The 15,509-nt window shown below is 48.0% G+C and overlaps 2 protein-coding genes across 3 annotated transcripts in view; one reads left to right on the top strand and one right to left on the bottom strand.

Moving 5' to 3' along the window:
• ADORA2B (adenosine A2b receptor) overlaps positions 1-5,685 on the top strand; it is a 21,534-nt gene extending 15,849 nt beyond the window's left edge. The window contains exon 2 of the mRNA XM_040245880.1: positions 4,285-5,685. Coding sequence (XP_040101814.1) covers positions 4,285-4,948 — 664 coding nt within the window. The 3' untranslated portion in view covers positions 4,949-5,685. The remainder of the gene's footprint in view (positions 1-4,284) is intronic.
• ZSWIM7 (zinc finger SWIM-type containing 7) lies at positions 5,227-15,432 on the bottom strand. Of its 2 annotated transcripts, none has more exons than XM_040245882.1 (5): positions 15,298-15,421; positions 13,337-13,358; positions 12,337-12,439; positions 8,238-8,342; positions 5,227-6,934 (listed from the first exon to the last, which is right to left on the bottom strand). In XM_040245882.1, the coding sequence occupies exons 1-5, from the start codon at positions 15,386-15,388 to the stop codon at positions 6,818-6,820; spliced, it is 438 nt and encodes a 145-aa protein (XP_040101816.1). In that variant the 5' UTR covers positions 15,389-15,421; the 3' UTR covers positions 5,227-6,817. The 2 variants fall into 2 exon arrangements, with proteins under 2 accessions (XP_040101816.1, XP_040101817.1); XM_040245883.1 differs by having other exon boundaries at positions 5,768-6,934; positions 8,203-8,342; positions 15,298-15,432.
• Positions 15,433-15,509: the final 77 nt, after the last annotated feature.

Genomic DNA, 15,509 nt, shown 5'->3' on the forward strand with positions numbered 1-15,509 from the left:
CCCACCCCCATCCCCTGGACCCTTTTGTGTACAGAGGATTCTAATGTTGCTCAGACACAAGTGAAGTTAAAAAAGCAGCATAATGTGGTGCGAGGAACAGGGGCCTCAAGTCTGAACTTAGCTTTGGTCTTTGGTTCTTATATTCTTATATTGCCTTTGTTACCTAAAAACTTTGTATATCTTTCCTCCTTTGTAAAATAGAGAAGTTGGACTAGACAAGATAAAAATCCCTTCCAGTTTATATAAGCATGCTTTTAGCTGCAGGTAATAGTGACTTTTAAGCAGTCAAGACTGTCGATTCTCTCTTGAGCTAGAATATGGAACCGTGGTGGTTCTAGAGTTGGTGTAGGGGTTAAAACACACCATTGAGAACCTGGACTCTTTCCTTACTTCTGCTTTGCCATTAGCCTTTTCAGGCTCCTGCCTCATATTCACAGGATGCTTCACAGCCTCCCGGAAAAGCAGAAAGGGATGGGCATGGGAGAAGAGCTCTCCGCGTGGGTCTCTCTCCTTTTACCATGTAAAGTCTCTCTTGGAAGTATTCTAGCAGACTTCGTCTCGTTGGCTAAAACCACCTCCTGTAGCACCCCAGTCCATGGCTGAGAGAGAATTTGCTTGCCCTGATCTAACTCATCCCCGGGGCTGGTCTGCACTCAGCTGTATGCACTTCAGAAAAGCAGAGGCATGAGGGCAGGCCGCTGTGGAGGCTGCCTCATGGGCCTAAGGTTCCGTGTCTAAGAGTTGTGTCTGCAGGAGGCGGCCCTGTTACCCTGCAAGGGCCTGACTGCGTTCTTCACGTCCCTGGTGCAGTCATGGCCGGGAAGGATATTTCTGTAAGAAATGGCTTTACATTTCTAAACGAGGAGGGAAGCAGAGGGGAGTTGGAAATAGATGCAGCTGAGTGGCAGCTGCGCCCGCAGGTCCTTTGCCATCAAGGCCCCTCAGCTGAGCTGCCTGTTGCTGAGAGCAGAGATGAGGGATTGTGGCTGATGGGAGGCGAGACCTCCCCAGTGGGCCAGTTCTGCTGCCCGTCCAGGCCCCAACATTGGGCGTTCCTAAGGAGCAGGCTCTCTAAAGCTGTCTGGTAACAAGTCAGAATGTGTGTGTGTGAGCTCATTACTAATGTGCCAGGCGCTTTGCTAGCTCCTGGGAATGCTGATGCAAAGGGACGAGGTCCGAGTCCTAAAGAGGCTGGATGTTCTAGTCGAAGGGCAGACACCTGTAACATAAACAAAGCTCTGTGACAGGTGTGTGTCAGGGGGCGGAGAGTGGGCGTGGTCCCCTCCACCCATGAGCTGAGCTGGAAAAGAGGTGACCTTCGAGACAGCAGCTGGGCCAGGAGGCCGCTGTGGGGAGCCACAGGCCAGGGGCACGTGGGGCCGTGGCCTGAGGCTCTTTGGGCCACACGGACAAGTGTGGGCTTGGTCCCACAGCAAAGGAGATCGGACGCTTTCCATAGACAAGTCCCAGGGTAACGTGTACCCAGTTACTGCCCAGCTCTCTTCCCAGAGGTTAATGATTTTATTTCAACTTTTTCCAATACATTATGTCGAATACATATTAGGGACCACTTATGAATAGCAAAGTTTGTCTTTGCTATAAACTGTTGTTTTAGGCTAGTTGATAGCAAAATGTCCAAAACGTCTATTATGATTTCTAGAGATTTTAAGAGTTAATGGTCTAAAAGTTACTTTAAAAAATTTAATACTTGCTACATTCCTTCCCAACTTTTATCAGCTTTGCTGAGCTGAGACAGCCAGGGATGCTCCCAGAAGTGTTCTCAGCATTTCCCCAGGGAGTTCAGTGCAGGAGGTGGGGGGTGGAACAGTTCTGTCTGGGTGTTTGTGGGAGACCCGTCTTCTCGCCCAGAGCCACCAGGTGGAGCTGCCTGACTCAAGGGGCCTCCAGGCCTCACTTCTCAGGTTCTTGTTCAAGGGCATCTTATCACACCTCACCTTCCACATTCTGCTTTTTCCTTTTTTATATTATGCATCTCCTTCTAACACACCATGTAACTTACTGACTGATGTTTGTTTTTCATTCTGATCTGTCCTCCTACTAGAACTAAGTCCCTGAAGAGCAGGGGTCTTTGTGGGTTCTGTTCCCTTGTGTATCTTGACCCCCTATACTTGTGTCTTGTAGGAGATCTAGACCCAAGGTTGGTATATGGGTAATCAAAAAGCAGCCTTTAAGAATTTGCCACTTGGGACTTCCCTGGTGGTCCAGTGGCTAGGACTCCATGCTTCCAAACCAGAGGGTCCAGGTTTGATTCCTGGTCAGGGAACTAGATCCTGCATCATTTCCATTCAGTCGCTCAGTCATGTCCGACTCTTTGCGACGCCATGAACCACAGCACGCCAGGCCTCCCTGTCCATCACCAACTGCTGGAGTCCACCCAAACCCATGTCCATTGAGTCAGTGATGCCATCCAACCATCTTATCCTCTGTCGTCCCCTTTTCCTCCTGCCCTCAATCTTTCCCAGCATCACGGTCTTTTCAAATGAGTCAGGTCTTCGCATGAGGTGGCCAAAGTATGGGAGTTTTGGCTTCAACATCAGTCCTTCCAATGAACATCCAGGACTGATCTCCTTTAGGATGGACTGGCTGGATCTCCTTGAAGTCCAAGGGACTCTCAAGGGTCTTCTCCAACACCACAGTTCAAAAGCATCAATTCTTCGGCACTCAGCTTTCTTTATAATCCAACTTTCACATCCATACATGACTACTGGAAAAACCATAGCCTTGACTAGATGGACCTTTGTTGACGAAGTAATGTCTCTGCTTTTGAATATGCTATCTAGGTTAGTCATAACTTTCCTTCCAAGGAGTAAGCATCTTTTAATTACATGGCTACAATCACCATCTGCAGTGATTTTGAAGCCCCAAAAATAAAGTCAGCCACGGTTTCCCCATCTATTTGCCATGAAGTGATAGGACCAGATGCCATGATCTTAGTTTTCTGAATGTTGTGCTTTAAGCCAACTTTTTCACTCTCCTCTTTCACTTTCATCGAGGCTCTTTAGTTCCTCTTCACTTTCTGCCATAAGGGTGGTGTCATCTGCATATCTGAGGTTCTTGATATTTCTCCCAGCAATCTTGATTCCAGCTTGTGCTTCTTCCAGCCCAGCGTTTCTCATAACGTACTCTGCATATGAGTTAAATAAGCAGGGTGACAATATATAGCCTTGACATACTCCTTTTCCTATTTGGAACCAGTTTGTTGTTCCATGTCCAGTTCTAACTGTTGCTTCCTGATCTGCATACAGATTTCTCAAGAGGCAGGTCAGGTGGTCTGATATTCCCATCTCCTTCAGAATTTTCCACAGTTTATTGTGATCCACACAGTCAAAGGCTTTGGCATAGTCAATAAAACAGAAATAAACATTTTTCTGAAACTTCTCTTGCTTTTTCGATGATCCAGCAGGTGTTGGCAATGTGCTCTCTGGTTCCTCTGCCTTTTCTAAAACCAGCTTGAACACCTGGAAGTTCACGATTCATGTATTGCTGAAGCCTGGCTTGGAGAATTTTGAGCATTACTTTACTAGTGTGTGAGATGTGCGGCAGTTTGAGCATTCTTTGGCACTGCCTTTCTTTGGGATTGGAATGAAAACTGACCTTTTCCATTCCTGTTGCCACTGCTAAGTTTTCCAAATTTGCTGGATATTGAGTGCAGCACTTTCACAGCATCATCTTTCAGGATTTGAAATAGCTCAACTGGAATTCCATCACCTCCACTAGCTTTGTTCGTAGTGATGCTTCCCAAGGCCCACTTGACTTTGCATTCCCAGAAGTCTGGCTCTAGGTGAGTGTGACTGATCACACCATTGTGATTATCTGGGTGATGAAGATCTTTTTTGTATAGTTCTTCTGTGTACTCTTGCCACCTCTTCTTAGTATCTTCTGCTTCTGTTAGGTCCATACCATTTCTGTCCTTTACTGAGCCCATCTTTGCATGAAATGTTCCCTTGGCATCCTGCATACTGCAACTGAAAGATCCTGACTGCTGCAACTAAGAGCTGGCACAACCAAACGAATATTTAAAAAAAGAATTTGCTACTTGCTCTCCTTGACCATTATTTATTATCAGAGGTGAGTTAGTAAGAATGAAAATCTTGTTGAAGCAAAGCTGTTTATATATTTGACTGTCATCAGCGTTGCAGACAAAAGCCCCTAGCACCCTCTTGAGTGTAGACCTGAGGCTGTTGGGGTCAACTCCTGGCACAGAAAGCAGAGATGGTGGGGTGCTCTGAGTTTTCTGTAACAGACCCATGTCCTTTTGAACAGGTATAAGAGTCTGGTCACTGGGGCCCGAGCAAGAGGAGTCATAGCTGCCCTCTGGGGCCTGGCCTTTGGCATTGGCCTGACACCGTTCTTGGGGTGGAACAGCAGAAAAAGTGCCATTAACTGCACGGAGCCGGGGGACGGAGCCGCAAACGTGACCTGCTGCCTCATCCGGTGTCTCTTCGAAAACGTGGTGCCCATGAGCTACATGGTGTACTTCAACTTTTTTGGCTGCGTCCTGCCCCCACTGCTCATCATGCTGGTCATCTACGTCAAGATCTTCCTGGTGGCCTGCAGGCAGCTACAGCGCACAGAGCTCATGGACCACTCAAGGACCGTCCTCCAGCGGGAGATCCACGCGGCCAAGTCCCTGGCCATGATTGTTGGCATCTTTGCCCTGTGCTGGCTGCCGGTCCACGCCATCAACTGCGCCTCGCTCTTCCAGCCAACCTGGGCCAAGGAGAAGCCCAAGTGGGCGATGAACATAGCCATCCTCCTGTCTCACGCCAACTCGGCTGTCAACCCCATCGTCTACGCCTACCGGAACCGAGACTTCCGCTACACTTTTCACAAAATCATTTCCAGGTACATCCTCTGCCAGACAGACGTCTTCAAGAGTGGGGAAGGGCAGGTGGGGTCGCAGCCCACTCTCCAGCTGGGCCTATGACCCAGGCTCTGGCCTCTTCCAGGAGAAGGCTCAGTAACAAAGGGACGGGGCACGCTTGGCCAGTTCTCACTGGAAAGACAGCAACCCTCACAGGCCAGCCAGTTGCCTCTTCTGGGTGCTTCCCTGGAGGTTCCAAGTACCTCGTTAACATGTGACTACTACTTCCTGAGGGTTGACAAATGTATTTATGGTTCTCTGGCTGCTCTGTGTGGATGATGCTGATGGTATGAATGGATTGTAAAAGTATGTTTTGCTTTTTTTTTAAGAGTCTGCCTCTGTTATAGTAGAAAATGATCAAAACTATTTTACTGAGACATACTGTGAACTATTATAATAACAAATATTTTTTTAACTTGGAGGCAATGGGAAAGGTTGGACATGTTAAAAATAATACCTATTCTGAGGAAGGTGACCAGGAAAAGTAAAAGTATGAATCTTCAACCAAGAGACTGCTGTTTTAGGGAAATGACAGGCTTGGAAGTTCTTATGTAGAACATCACAGCAGGCTCGACAACATTGTGCTCCATGTACAGCACCCCACCCCAGAAGCAGCTGGAGAAGCAGGGTCCTCCACTACCAGGCTCCAATCCCCTTCCAGAGCTAGGTGGTGATTTTTACGTCTCTCCCAAGTTCAAGTTTGGCCATGATGCTGGACCCCAAAGTGAAAATTTTACTAAGGTGGGTTATGTAACTGTGTTTCTGTATGAGGTGAAATAAAAATAAAAACTTAACATGTTCTGGGTGTTGTGCCAGCTTGCTGCAGAGCTCACCTACCTTCTGTTCCATATCCTGAAATAAGTTCACACCCAGGCCCGTTTCCTGAGTAGAGCCTTGACAGGTTTTATTTGCCGCACCACCGCCTAGGAGATGGCTGTGCCAACCACAGAAGCTTGCGCCGTTGTGACCTTCCACACATTCATTCCTTAGCACCTCCTGTTTCCGGGGTACAGGGTTGGGAGTACCTAGGCTGCAAGACCATCCACTTCGCCTGTCTGGTGGCTGGCTCAGCTCCTCCTGCAGTAACCCTGCAAGGACGTGAAGCCCCAGAGAGATGGGGAAAGCCTGTCCTAGGACCCTGTTCAGCTGTGGATGGTTGTCGCTGGGGGAGGTGCCTGTCCTGTCTCAGCTCTGTCTCGTGTTCATTTCCTTCTATCACAGCTCCTTTGCTCTCTCTTGGGGTCCAAAAGAGTCCCATTCCTCTCCCGCCTCACAGCCTCTGGAGATCTGCCTTTTCTCACTCAGCGTGGAACACCCGGCAGCATCTCTGGCTGCCTCCCTCACCCGCTTGTTACGAAGCTCAGAAATGCTCTGAGCAGACCTGCACTTCCTTGCTCTAGGTGCTACCTTTCCAACAGCACAGCCTATTTAAGCAACTGTTCTGGCCTCAACCCTGCAATGTCTGGAGCCTACTGAAACCAGCACCCCAACGTCTCTCTGTATCTGCTGCTGTTGTAGCCACATCCTGCTCTGACCTTTTACTGCAGAAAGACTTTCTGGGCCCAAGAAAAACTAACACTTGGGCGTCTAAACCATTGTACTGTCTCCTCTCCCATTCTAGCCTCTTAAGAAGGACTAGGACTTGATTGTTTGAAAATCTCCCTCACTGTGGATGCAACTTGATGTTAGGCTTTGGAGTCTAAGATGCTTGATTACATTTGGAAATTTTTCACTCATGGGGCTTGGAGGCTGGATTTTTCGTGAGGGCTTCATACTGTATACATGTCCTGGCTCTGCAGTCCAGGGCAGAAGGGGACACTAATGTGAAGTCTGGCCCACGTCTTCTCCACGGAACCACGTGTGACAGGGCACGTGTGTCTCTGGACAGGACTTCTACTTTGAAAGATGGTCAGTGATGCTCTGTCTGCACTTTTATGCTTCCTGTGTCTTCTCCGCTGACAGTATGTCAGTCAGTTGCTTGTCAGAGACACTCAGCTGCTGACAGGTCCTTGTAACCTGACTCAGGTAAACTGCCAAGAGGTGCTTGCACTAGGACAGACAATACACAAGCCAGTTAGAAACGAGGAGGGCCAGGCTTCACGGAGTAGGAAAAGAGCGGGGCACACACATCAGGGGCCTGGAACCCACTGCCTAGAACCACAGACCAAGGTTAGATAGGTGTCTACTTTCTAGGAGTCCGTGTGGACAAGGAGGTTTTATCAATACTTGGCCTGCTGTTTGGGGCAACAGTGTAGATCCAGCAGGGACAGGTGAAACCAAGTGAAAACCAAGACAGGCTCTTTATGTCAGTCCTAAATTATACTACTTTCTTCCTTGCCCTCAGAAAGCTGTTAACAGCAGTGGCTAAAGTTCTTCAAGGTACAGTGTTGCTAAGAGCATCTCAAGGATTATCTCGTTTAAATCTGACAGCCCCCTGGGGGACAGGGCTTATCTTCATTTTACACACGTGCACCGAGTCTACATAGGGGGACCAATCCTTAACCACTGGACAGCCAGAGCAGGGATGGTGGGACCCTCACTGTCTCTCCTGTCTCTTTCTGAGGCATGATCTGTGCTGGACCTCACACCACGGGGCACACACCACTCTAACCCTGGACCTCACACTGCGGGGCACACCACTTGGGCTGCTGAGGGCCTGGCTCCAACCCTGTCATTTTTCAGGTGAGATCACTGACTTGAGGCTCCCTGTCAATGGGAAAACCCGCTTGCCACCTGCTTCCTGACAGGTATGACAACTGTGTAAAGAAAGGGGAGCGTGGGGCGGATGCTGTAATTTTCTTCCTTGTCAAGACTGGAAAGATCGCTCCCCGCCCTCAGGTGGGGTAGTGGTTCTCCTGTAGACTTGGGACGGATGTGAGGAGGTCTCGTTCCTGCCTGACGCTCTGGGCTCCTGTGAGATCGGCCAAGGCACCAACATGCTTTGCTGCCCCCGGTGAAAGTCAAGCGAGGCTGAGCACCACGCTGTCCAAGGGCAGTGGGAGAAGTGCCTTGTGGCTGGAGGTCGGGGCACACACACTTGCCAGCATCCAATTTGGCTCATGTTTTTACTGGGCCTGATAACTGCCCAGGTGCCAACTCTGGGGATTACTTGCTGCCTTCCTGAAGCTTCATCTCTGACCTTTAAAATTAAAACAAGAAACTGGCATAGTTCCTAAAATGCCCCTGCGTTTTGGGAGGGTAAAGCCAGAATAGATGACTGACTGAAGTCAAGGACAATGAACTACCGTCTGTTTCCACACAGAGTCAATCCCATGTAGGGTGCAGGGCGAGGCTCCCAGCACCCCCTGCCCCTCCACCAGCTCGGCCATGGCCGAGGCCCATCCGTCCTCACCAGGAGGCTGTCCCCCTTCCGCAGCACGGAGAAGGCGAACGCCGGGCACGAGCAGTAGTGGCAAGAAGCCAGACATGTGTACGTTCTCCCGGAGCTTCCAAGCACCTGGAAAGGGGAGGACAGGTGGAGTCAGACCTGGAAAGGTGAGCAGGGAAACCGCTATTCCCTTTGAATGTACCTGTGTGAGGGTGCAGGGCTGTTCTCCAAGGGCCTACCTGCCCACGGGACCCTCCTGCTGCCTCAGTGCCCTGCCCTGACACCTCCACACGCAAAACAGAAGCGTCTCAGGTGGGCTGAGCCCTCCATATGAACCGCTGTTTCTCCGCCTGGGGATTCAGAGGGTTGACTAGAGAGACAGAGAAGGCTCCCCGCACTGTACTTGTGTTTCTCAGCCTTTGTAGTTATTTCACAGCATGTGTGTTAATGTCTAAAGCCTCCACCACACTCCTAGCAGGAGTCTGAGGGCAGGAAAGGCCCAGTGGGGAGTGGGAAGAACACGTGGAACAGACTCCTTTAACGGGGTGACTCAGCTGCCATGGGGAGTGGCAAGCCCAGGTCTGCCCACTCACCTAGCAGGACAGGATGAGGGCAGGGACCTGGGAGGGCCGGCAGGAGGCCACGTTCAGAGCCAACGGCCTTGCTGTCAGTCAGGGGACACGGGGGACCCTGTGTTTGGAGGGTGGCTGGACAGACCTGGAGAAATGGCTTGTCTCCGTCCTCACCCCCAGGTGCCAGAGACAGGAAGGGGAGGGCTTCGTTCCTAATGTCCCAGTGGAGTAAAGTTACTATCCTAGGGACCTAGAGCCCCCCTGCAGTGGGTCAGTGGCAGGGAACTGCCCCTGGGGGATGTGCCCCAGGGCATTCACGGTTGTTTCAGGCTCTGAGATGACGATCTACATGGAAAAAAGGAATGTCAGTGCTCCTAGAATTGTTTCCTGTTTTCCTCACACAGGTAAGACTTCCACTGAACAATAGCAGTGTTGAGTCAGGTGTTGTCTCTCCAGCATTTCGCCTGGTATAGGCATGTCGCTATGGGTTTTTTTGCCAAGTCAGGAGGACTCCTTGGGGGCTGCAGGATGACCAGAAATGGCCGGTGACTGGGTAACAGGACGCCTACTGAACCCATTACACATTTCAGCCCCATTACAAACTGGACATTAAAAAAGTCACACCACACATTTCCAGTCCTGAGGTGCTGATGTGTTGTAACTGGTGAGCACTGGGGGTGCGAGGAGGCGCTGCCCTTTGCTGAAGGGAGAGCATGAGAGCAGACTAGTTCGTACTCAGTCCCGCAAGAAAACCCACCAACGTCCGGCAGGGACACCAACAATTCTTGGGTCTCTAAACCATGACCAATGATTTCTTCTCTCTAGATTTATGGTTAATTAGGCATAAACCTCTGGGATTCCACACAGACTACTTCCTCCTTATGGTGGGTCCCCAGACAATTACTCTCTGCATGAGGCTAAGTAAGTGCCTGGCCACTCAGGGGTGGGGAAAAGTTCTGCAGAAGTTCCCTGGCTGGGACTTAGGACGTGCAGCTGCCTAAGGCGGTGAATACGGTAAAGAGAGTCATTTCTCAGTTGTCTTCTCTATCTAGAAGTGGACAACTAATGAACCTGATAATCGGGCAGAGATCTGAGTCAGATGTGTTTAGAGCTGGAAACTGACCTCAGGGACTATCTAATTCACCCTTTGTGGAAAAAACCACCTCCTCTTACAGGAAGTGCTCAAAGCTCGCTCACTCGGAGCCAGGAGTGTCAGTCCCAGAGGGGAGCCTTTACAAAAGGAATGCAGGCTGGATGATACTCAGACCCAGGCTGGACTTGCCCACACCTCCCTGGGAGGAGTCTGCTGCGGCTGCAGTGAGGCTCTAAGGAGACTGGCCCACTGGACGGTCATCCGCCCACAGCACAGTTTACTTTATGGCTGCTCCAAGCCCTCAGCATCCGTCACAGTGGTGAACTGTATACAATTCACCGTTCCTTGAGTTAATGCCTCTCGGAAAGAGGCTGATATGTCCCTGCCCTGTTACATACAGGCTGACTATGTGACCTGCTTTAGCCGGTAAAGTGTGACTGGCCAGGCAGAAACGTTCAACATGGATACCTACGATATCCTGACTTCTCTCTGCTATGAGATCCACAATGTCCCAGACACAGGCTGCTCCATCGCCTGGGATCCTGGGCCACGATGTTCTGGATCAAAGCTGCAACTGACTCTCGATGGAGATGGACAGGGAGTGAGACATAAATCTGTAGCTTTAAATTTAGGGGTCACTGTTACAAATGTAACTTGGCCCCTCCTGACTGATGCATCCCCCTTCCTAGGAGGACTGAAGTTTATCAAAAAGCGACTCAGGTGACAACATGAGTGTGACTTCAGGGTAATTACCACCACACCTAGAGGAGGTGAGAATGTTAGAAGGTCGACCTATGGAACGATAACTAGCTGGGTAACAAGGCAACATCTGACTCAACCTTTATCATCTCACAGAACCTCTGAATTAAGCCAAACTCCTTCCATATTACTATATACAGTGAAACCACTGAGGTTAATTGGAGGGTGTCTGTAAGGTTTCTACAACCTTATTTAATTCAAAGTCCAACACAATTCTAAGAACTTTGCATTTTTATGATAAATAAAGCAACATGACATAATACAGAATGTGAATGACGAAAACTAAAACAAGTCACGGTGATTGTGGGAGGAATAACAAGTCAACGATAACTGAAATATTTCCAACACAGTCTTTGAGATTTTAACTAACAGCAAGATCATGCTTGTGTGGGTCAAGTGTTCTGCTGATGTTGGAACTGAGACAAGAGAATCTGAAACTAAAAGACATGGGAAAACTCAGAAGCCCTTTTTGACAAGGGTATGTTAGCTACATAAAACCCCAAAATAAATACACTAGGAAAGAAAATGGAAATCCTTCCTCAGGTACAAACAACATCAATTAAGAGTTCTGATTCTTAATCTATGATGTTCACCAACAGAAAATTCTAATAAGAAGCCTCTTCTGAGTAAATACAACGCAGAAGTTTTAACTGCAGCATTCGGCACTAATCACCCCAGCTTACTTCAGGCAGAAATGCACGAGGACGTGCCAGCTGGCTGCACCATCCTACTGCATGGAAAAGTGAGTTCATGGGCCAAGCCATCCATGTGCCTGAGCGGCTTTGCTCAGTCACTTGCTAAAAATGAATCACCACGGTCTCAACTCTGAGATGGTCATCATAAGTAAACCAGAGCCCCAAAGCTCAAAAGTTCCACCTCTCCTGGTCTTCAACAAGGCCTGGATCTCATACAAGAGCTGATGGCTGCTGCTTCTACCCCTTCCAAACACAAAATTCTGGAGACCACTGCCAACATTTTTATTTCATTCACAAGATCCCCTTCTCTGAATCCCAGCTGGCTTACCATGTCGTGGCTAAACTTGGGGTTTGGGGGGTGGAGAGTCTGGCCCGCTGTTGACATAGAGACAGGCAGGGCCGTCTGCCAGCTATACAACCCTGCTACCATAGGGGACTGTTAATTTTCTGCATCTCAGTTTTCAGCAAAATAAATATCTTTCCGGGCTTTTGGTGAGAATTAGCAATACATGAAAGTAATTCAGAGTCTGAGAGGAGTCCGATTTGTACTTTACAAAGCTGCCTACCTTAAGGTCCGCTTGAACTAAGGTCCAAGTAAACTGCCCACATTCAGCAGTGTGGCCTTCATGAATGCTTCCAACAACAGTTCTGACAGATCGTTTCTGTTAGATAAACCTTGACATGTGAAAGGACCTTAAAATGCATTTTGGCTTTTGCTTGTAAGCAAGAGACAAGGAACAGGGTGATCCCTGTAGTGTCAAATGACAGAAAGGGAAAGTTGGCTATGACCATCAGACCTGGTCAAAGAGCCTCCCTGGATCATTGCTGGTGCCACACACTGCTCCCAGGTGGGGTTAACAGGCCACATCTATCTGACTGTAACTACTCACACTCTCATTTCACTAAGTTGGGTCAAGTCCTTTCAACACCAGCTTTCATACAGATTCATGAAACGTTTGTCCTAAGGGGATCTGGTTGAGATTACTCTACCTCTGGGTTTCTACCTGGTAAACACGCCTCCCGCTGGGCGAGGAGATTAAGGTGACAGACTGGCGGTCAACTAGGTCCAAGGCTTGGACGGCTGATGAGCCGAAGACAAATTTCAGCCTGGGAAGGAGAGGAGCCTCAGGTTAGAGGATGGACTGATAGCCACCTTTCTGACTTGACCCGAAGGATTACCATCAGCAGCTTCTGAAAATTTATTTTAATTCGGAAAAAAACGTAATACAGCAAAATCCCACATAATCAACCACCCAGAATAAATGTTAACATGTTGTTTATAAAGAAGACTCTTTATATGTCAGAGGCCTTCCTGTTCTTCCTCAATTTCTTCATTCCCAAGGCAACCACACACATTTCATATTCGTGTTTTTATATTTACTTTACATAGTACATATGTGTATGTGCATACATACACACACGCACAAACATATAAACATATGGTGATGTTTTCTAAGTTAAAAACATGAACAGTATATTCTGGGCTTTTTGGGCAACTTTTTTTCCTATTCAGTGTGCTTCTGAGAATGATGCACATACATGTGTGTGTGTGTGCATGTATATATATATACAAACATGTATTTTAAAATTTAACTTTTGGATAATATTCTAGTGTATGTACCTAGTACATTTTATTTCTTAAATACTCTTAGCCTCTCACTCAGGAAACAGGCCTCCCTGAGCAGTGTATGTGTAAGGGTTGTTGTTCAAGGGTCAAATGTCCTTCTCTTTTCATGTGTTAGTAGTGTAAGAGTTACACCTTTTAGAATAATGTTAAAATACAGTGGCACTTAGGACAATAAGGGAGTGCCTTGTACTGTCAAGTACAGTGCTGGTTATTCACTTGAGACAGATTTTTAACAATCACATCAATAAAATATTGTTCCTAGCTTAGTAAGAATATTTTCTACAATAAAAAAAGAGTTGATGTTGAAAGAACTGGCCTTTAAAAACACACATTAGTGGTTTATAAAGAACCCCAAATACAAAAAGATATATACTTACGATAACAGATGCTCATCAGGAACTGTAAAACAGGAATGGAAAGTAAGTAAATTGTGTTAAACCAGTGACCAGAGACAAAAACATTTTTAAAAGGCTATTATAGCCAAAAAGACTTATGTGTAAGATGGTGAACTGAACCTATGCATCAAATTTTACTCCTCAATATCCACTAAACAATAATAAAAGAATTTTCTAAAATGCATCAACTCTCAAGGATGAGGACAGGGAGAAACACAGCTAAGATATGTTCAAAAATTATTTACAAGACCTGAGAAAACTGAAACTTAAGCTAGCAAGAGGAGAGCCAAGCAACAACCTGATTTACACTTCAGACTCTAATACCCTCACTCCCTAAAAAACAAAAAAAACCCTCCAGAAATTGGTGGCACCAGATGGCTCTGGAGTGGGAATGAAGCAGGAGGGCTAAAATAAGACTCTGTGAAAGTAAGTTTAAGAAGTTGGAAGGTAGTAGAATAATACTTTAAGATGTCTGAGTAAATATTTCCAATATATAATTCAATAACACCTAGCCAAACTATCAATTAAGTCTCAGGACAGGAGAATATGTGCTCTATAAAATAAGACAGTAAACTGAGAAAAAGAAAATTGTATGGTATACTAAACATTAAGGCTCAAAGTAGGTAAAGGGAATTCCCTAGACAGTAATGGTGGTGGGAGATCTCAGGAGAGCACCCTGGAAGCTCTAGGAGAAGAAAATGAAATGGACAAAACACCTCAGCATCTTGAGTAGAGGATTTAGAACACTGCTAAGAGTTTGAAGTTGAATTATGGATGTGTGTGTGTTTGTGTTAGCCACTTAGTCATGTTTGACTCTTTTCGACCCTATGGATTGTAGCCCGCCAGGCTCCTGTCCGTGGAATTCTCCAGGCAGGACTACTGGAGTGGGTTGCCATTTCTTTCTCTAGGGGATCTTCCTGACCCAGGGATCAAACCTGGGTCTCCTGCATTGCTGGCAGATTCCTTACCATCTGAGCTATAAGGAAGTTATTGAATTAGGGATAAACATATAGAAAAGTAAACAACCAAACAAATGCAATCATGACAGTTTTAAGAGGAAGCAAAAAGTTACAGTAAAGGAGTAGTAGTCATCACTTCCTACATGGCTCAGCTGTGACTATATTTTACATCATCATACAAGTGTAAACTCAGAATACTGATCTAAAGAAAATTATCGTCGAAGGAGGGGGGCTCAGGAAGATTGTATGACTGTCTAAGAACAAAGATTTTTAAATAGCAGAAAATGGCTCTGAAAAACGTGAATCGGTGATAGTGGTCTCTATGAGCTCCAAGCCTCAGGGGCGCCCCCTTCAAGACTCTCACACTGTGCTCTTCACACACAGCCCTTTCTGGCAACCACTGTTTGAGCTGTCAACAGACTGGTTTCTCCCCCAAGCTATTTGGGATTAGAGGATGTTCGAATACCTGGCTCGCCTCATCTTTTAAGCACATGTACTGCTTTAGATTTAACTGAAATGAGAAAAGTTGGCTTCCTCCTCTCAATTCTTTAAAAACAATAAGTCAAGGTAAATCCTTTTCAAAGTGCGGTCCTTTGCAAACAAACGCCGCCCAAGTGAACCAGCAGGGGCAGTCCTGAGGCCTAACCGATGTATTGGATGGTCCTTCAGATGGCGGTGGCGCAGCTCTAACGAGGACGCGCTCTGGCCCCGTGCGCTTGCGGCCAGGGGAGCCTGGTCAGAGAGCGTCCTCTGCTGGTCAGAGGAATAAAGGCACAGCCACAGCGTCCAGACCCCTCAAGTCCTGCATCTGCGGCCCTGAAACAGTCACTCGTGCACAGATGTCAGGAGGGGAACCGTTTGGAACAAACACAGACCGCGGGAAGGAAGGGCTACAGGCGAGTTGAGAGGGCAGAGACCTCCCCAGTGGGCCCGGACCCCCGAACCCCGTCCCGCCGGCGCTGCCTCCCGCGCCCCGGCCCGTACTCGGCGCGCCGTCCCGCACAGCCGCCGCCATCTCGCTCAGTAGCTCCTCTACCACAGCTGGTAGCGTGAGAGGCCCAGTCGGAGCCGCCATGGCGGGTCCCGCGTTCTCCGGGGCGGGGGAGGGCGAGGTGACGTAGACTTGCGTCCCGGCGCATGCGGGCGGCCCGGCCAATCGGCGGGCGTTCGGCGCCAGGGGCGGGACTTCCGGAGCC

Source organism: Oryx dammah, unplaced genomic scaffold (genome assembly GCF_014754425.2).
Source record: "Oryx dammah isolate SB20612 unplaced genomic scaffold, SCBI_Odam_1.1 HiC_scaffold_8, whole genome shotgun sequence".
Taxonomy (NCBI): domain Eukaryota; kingdom Metazoa; phylum Chordata; class Mammalia; order Artiodactyla; family Bovidae; genus Oryx; species Oryx dammah.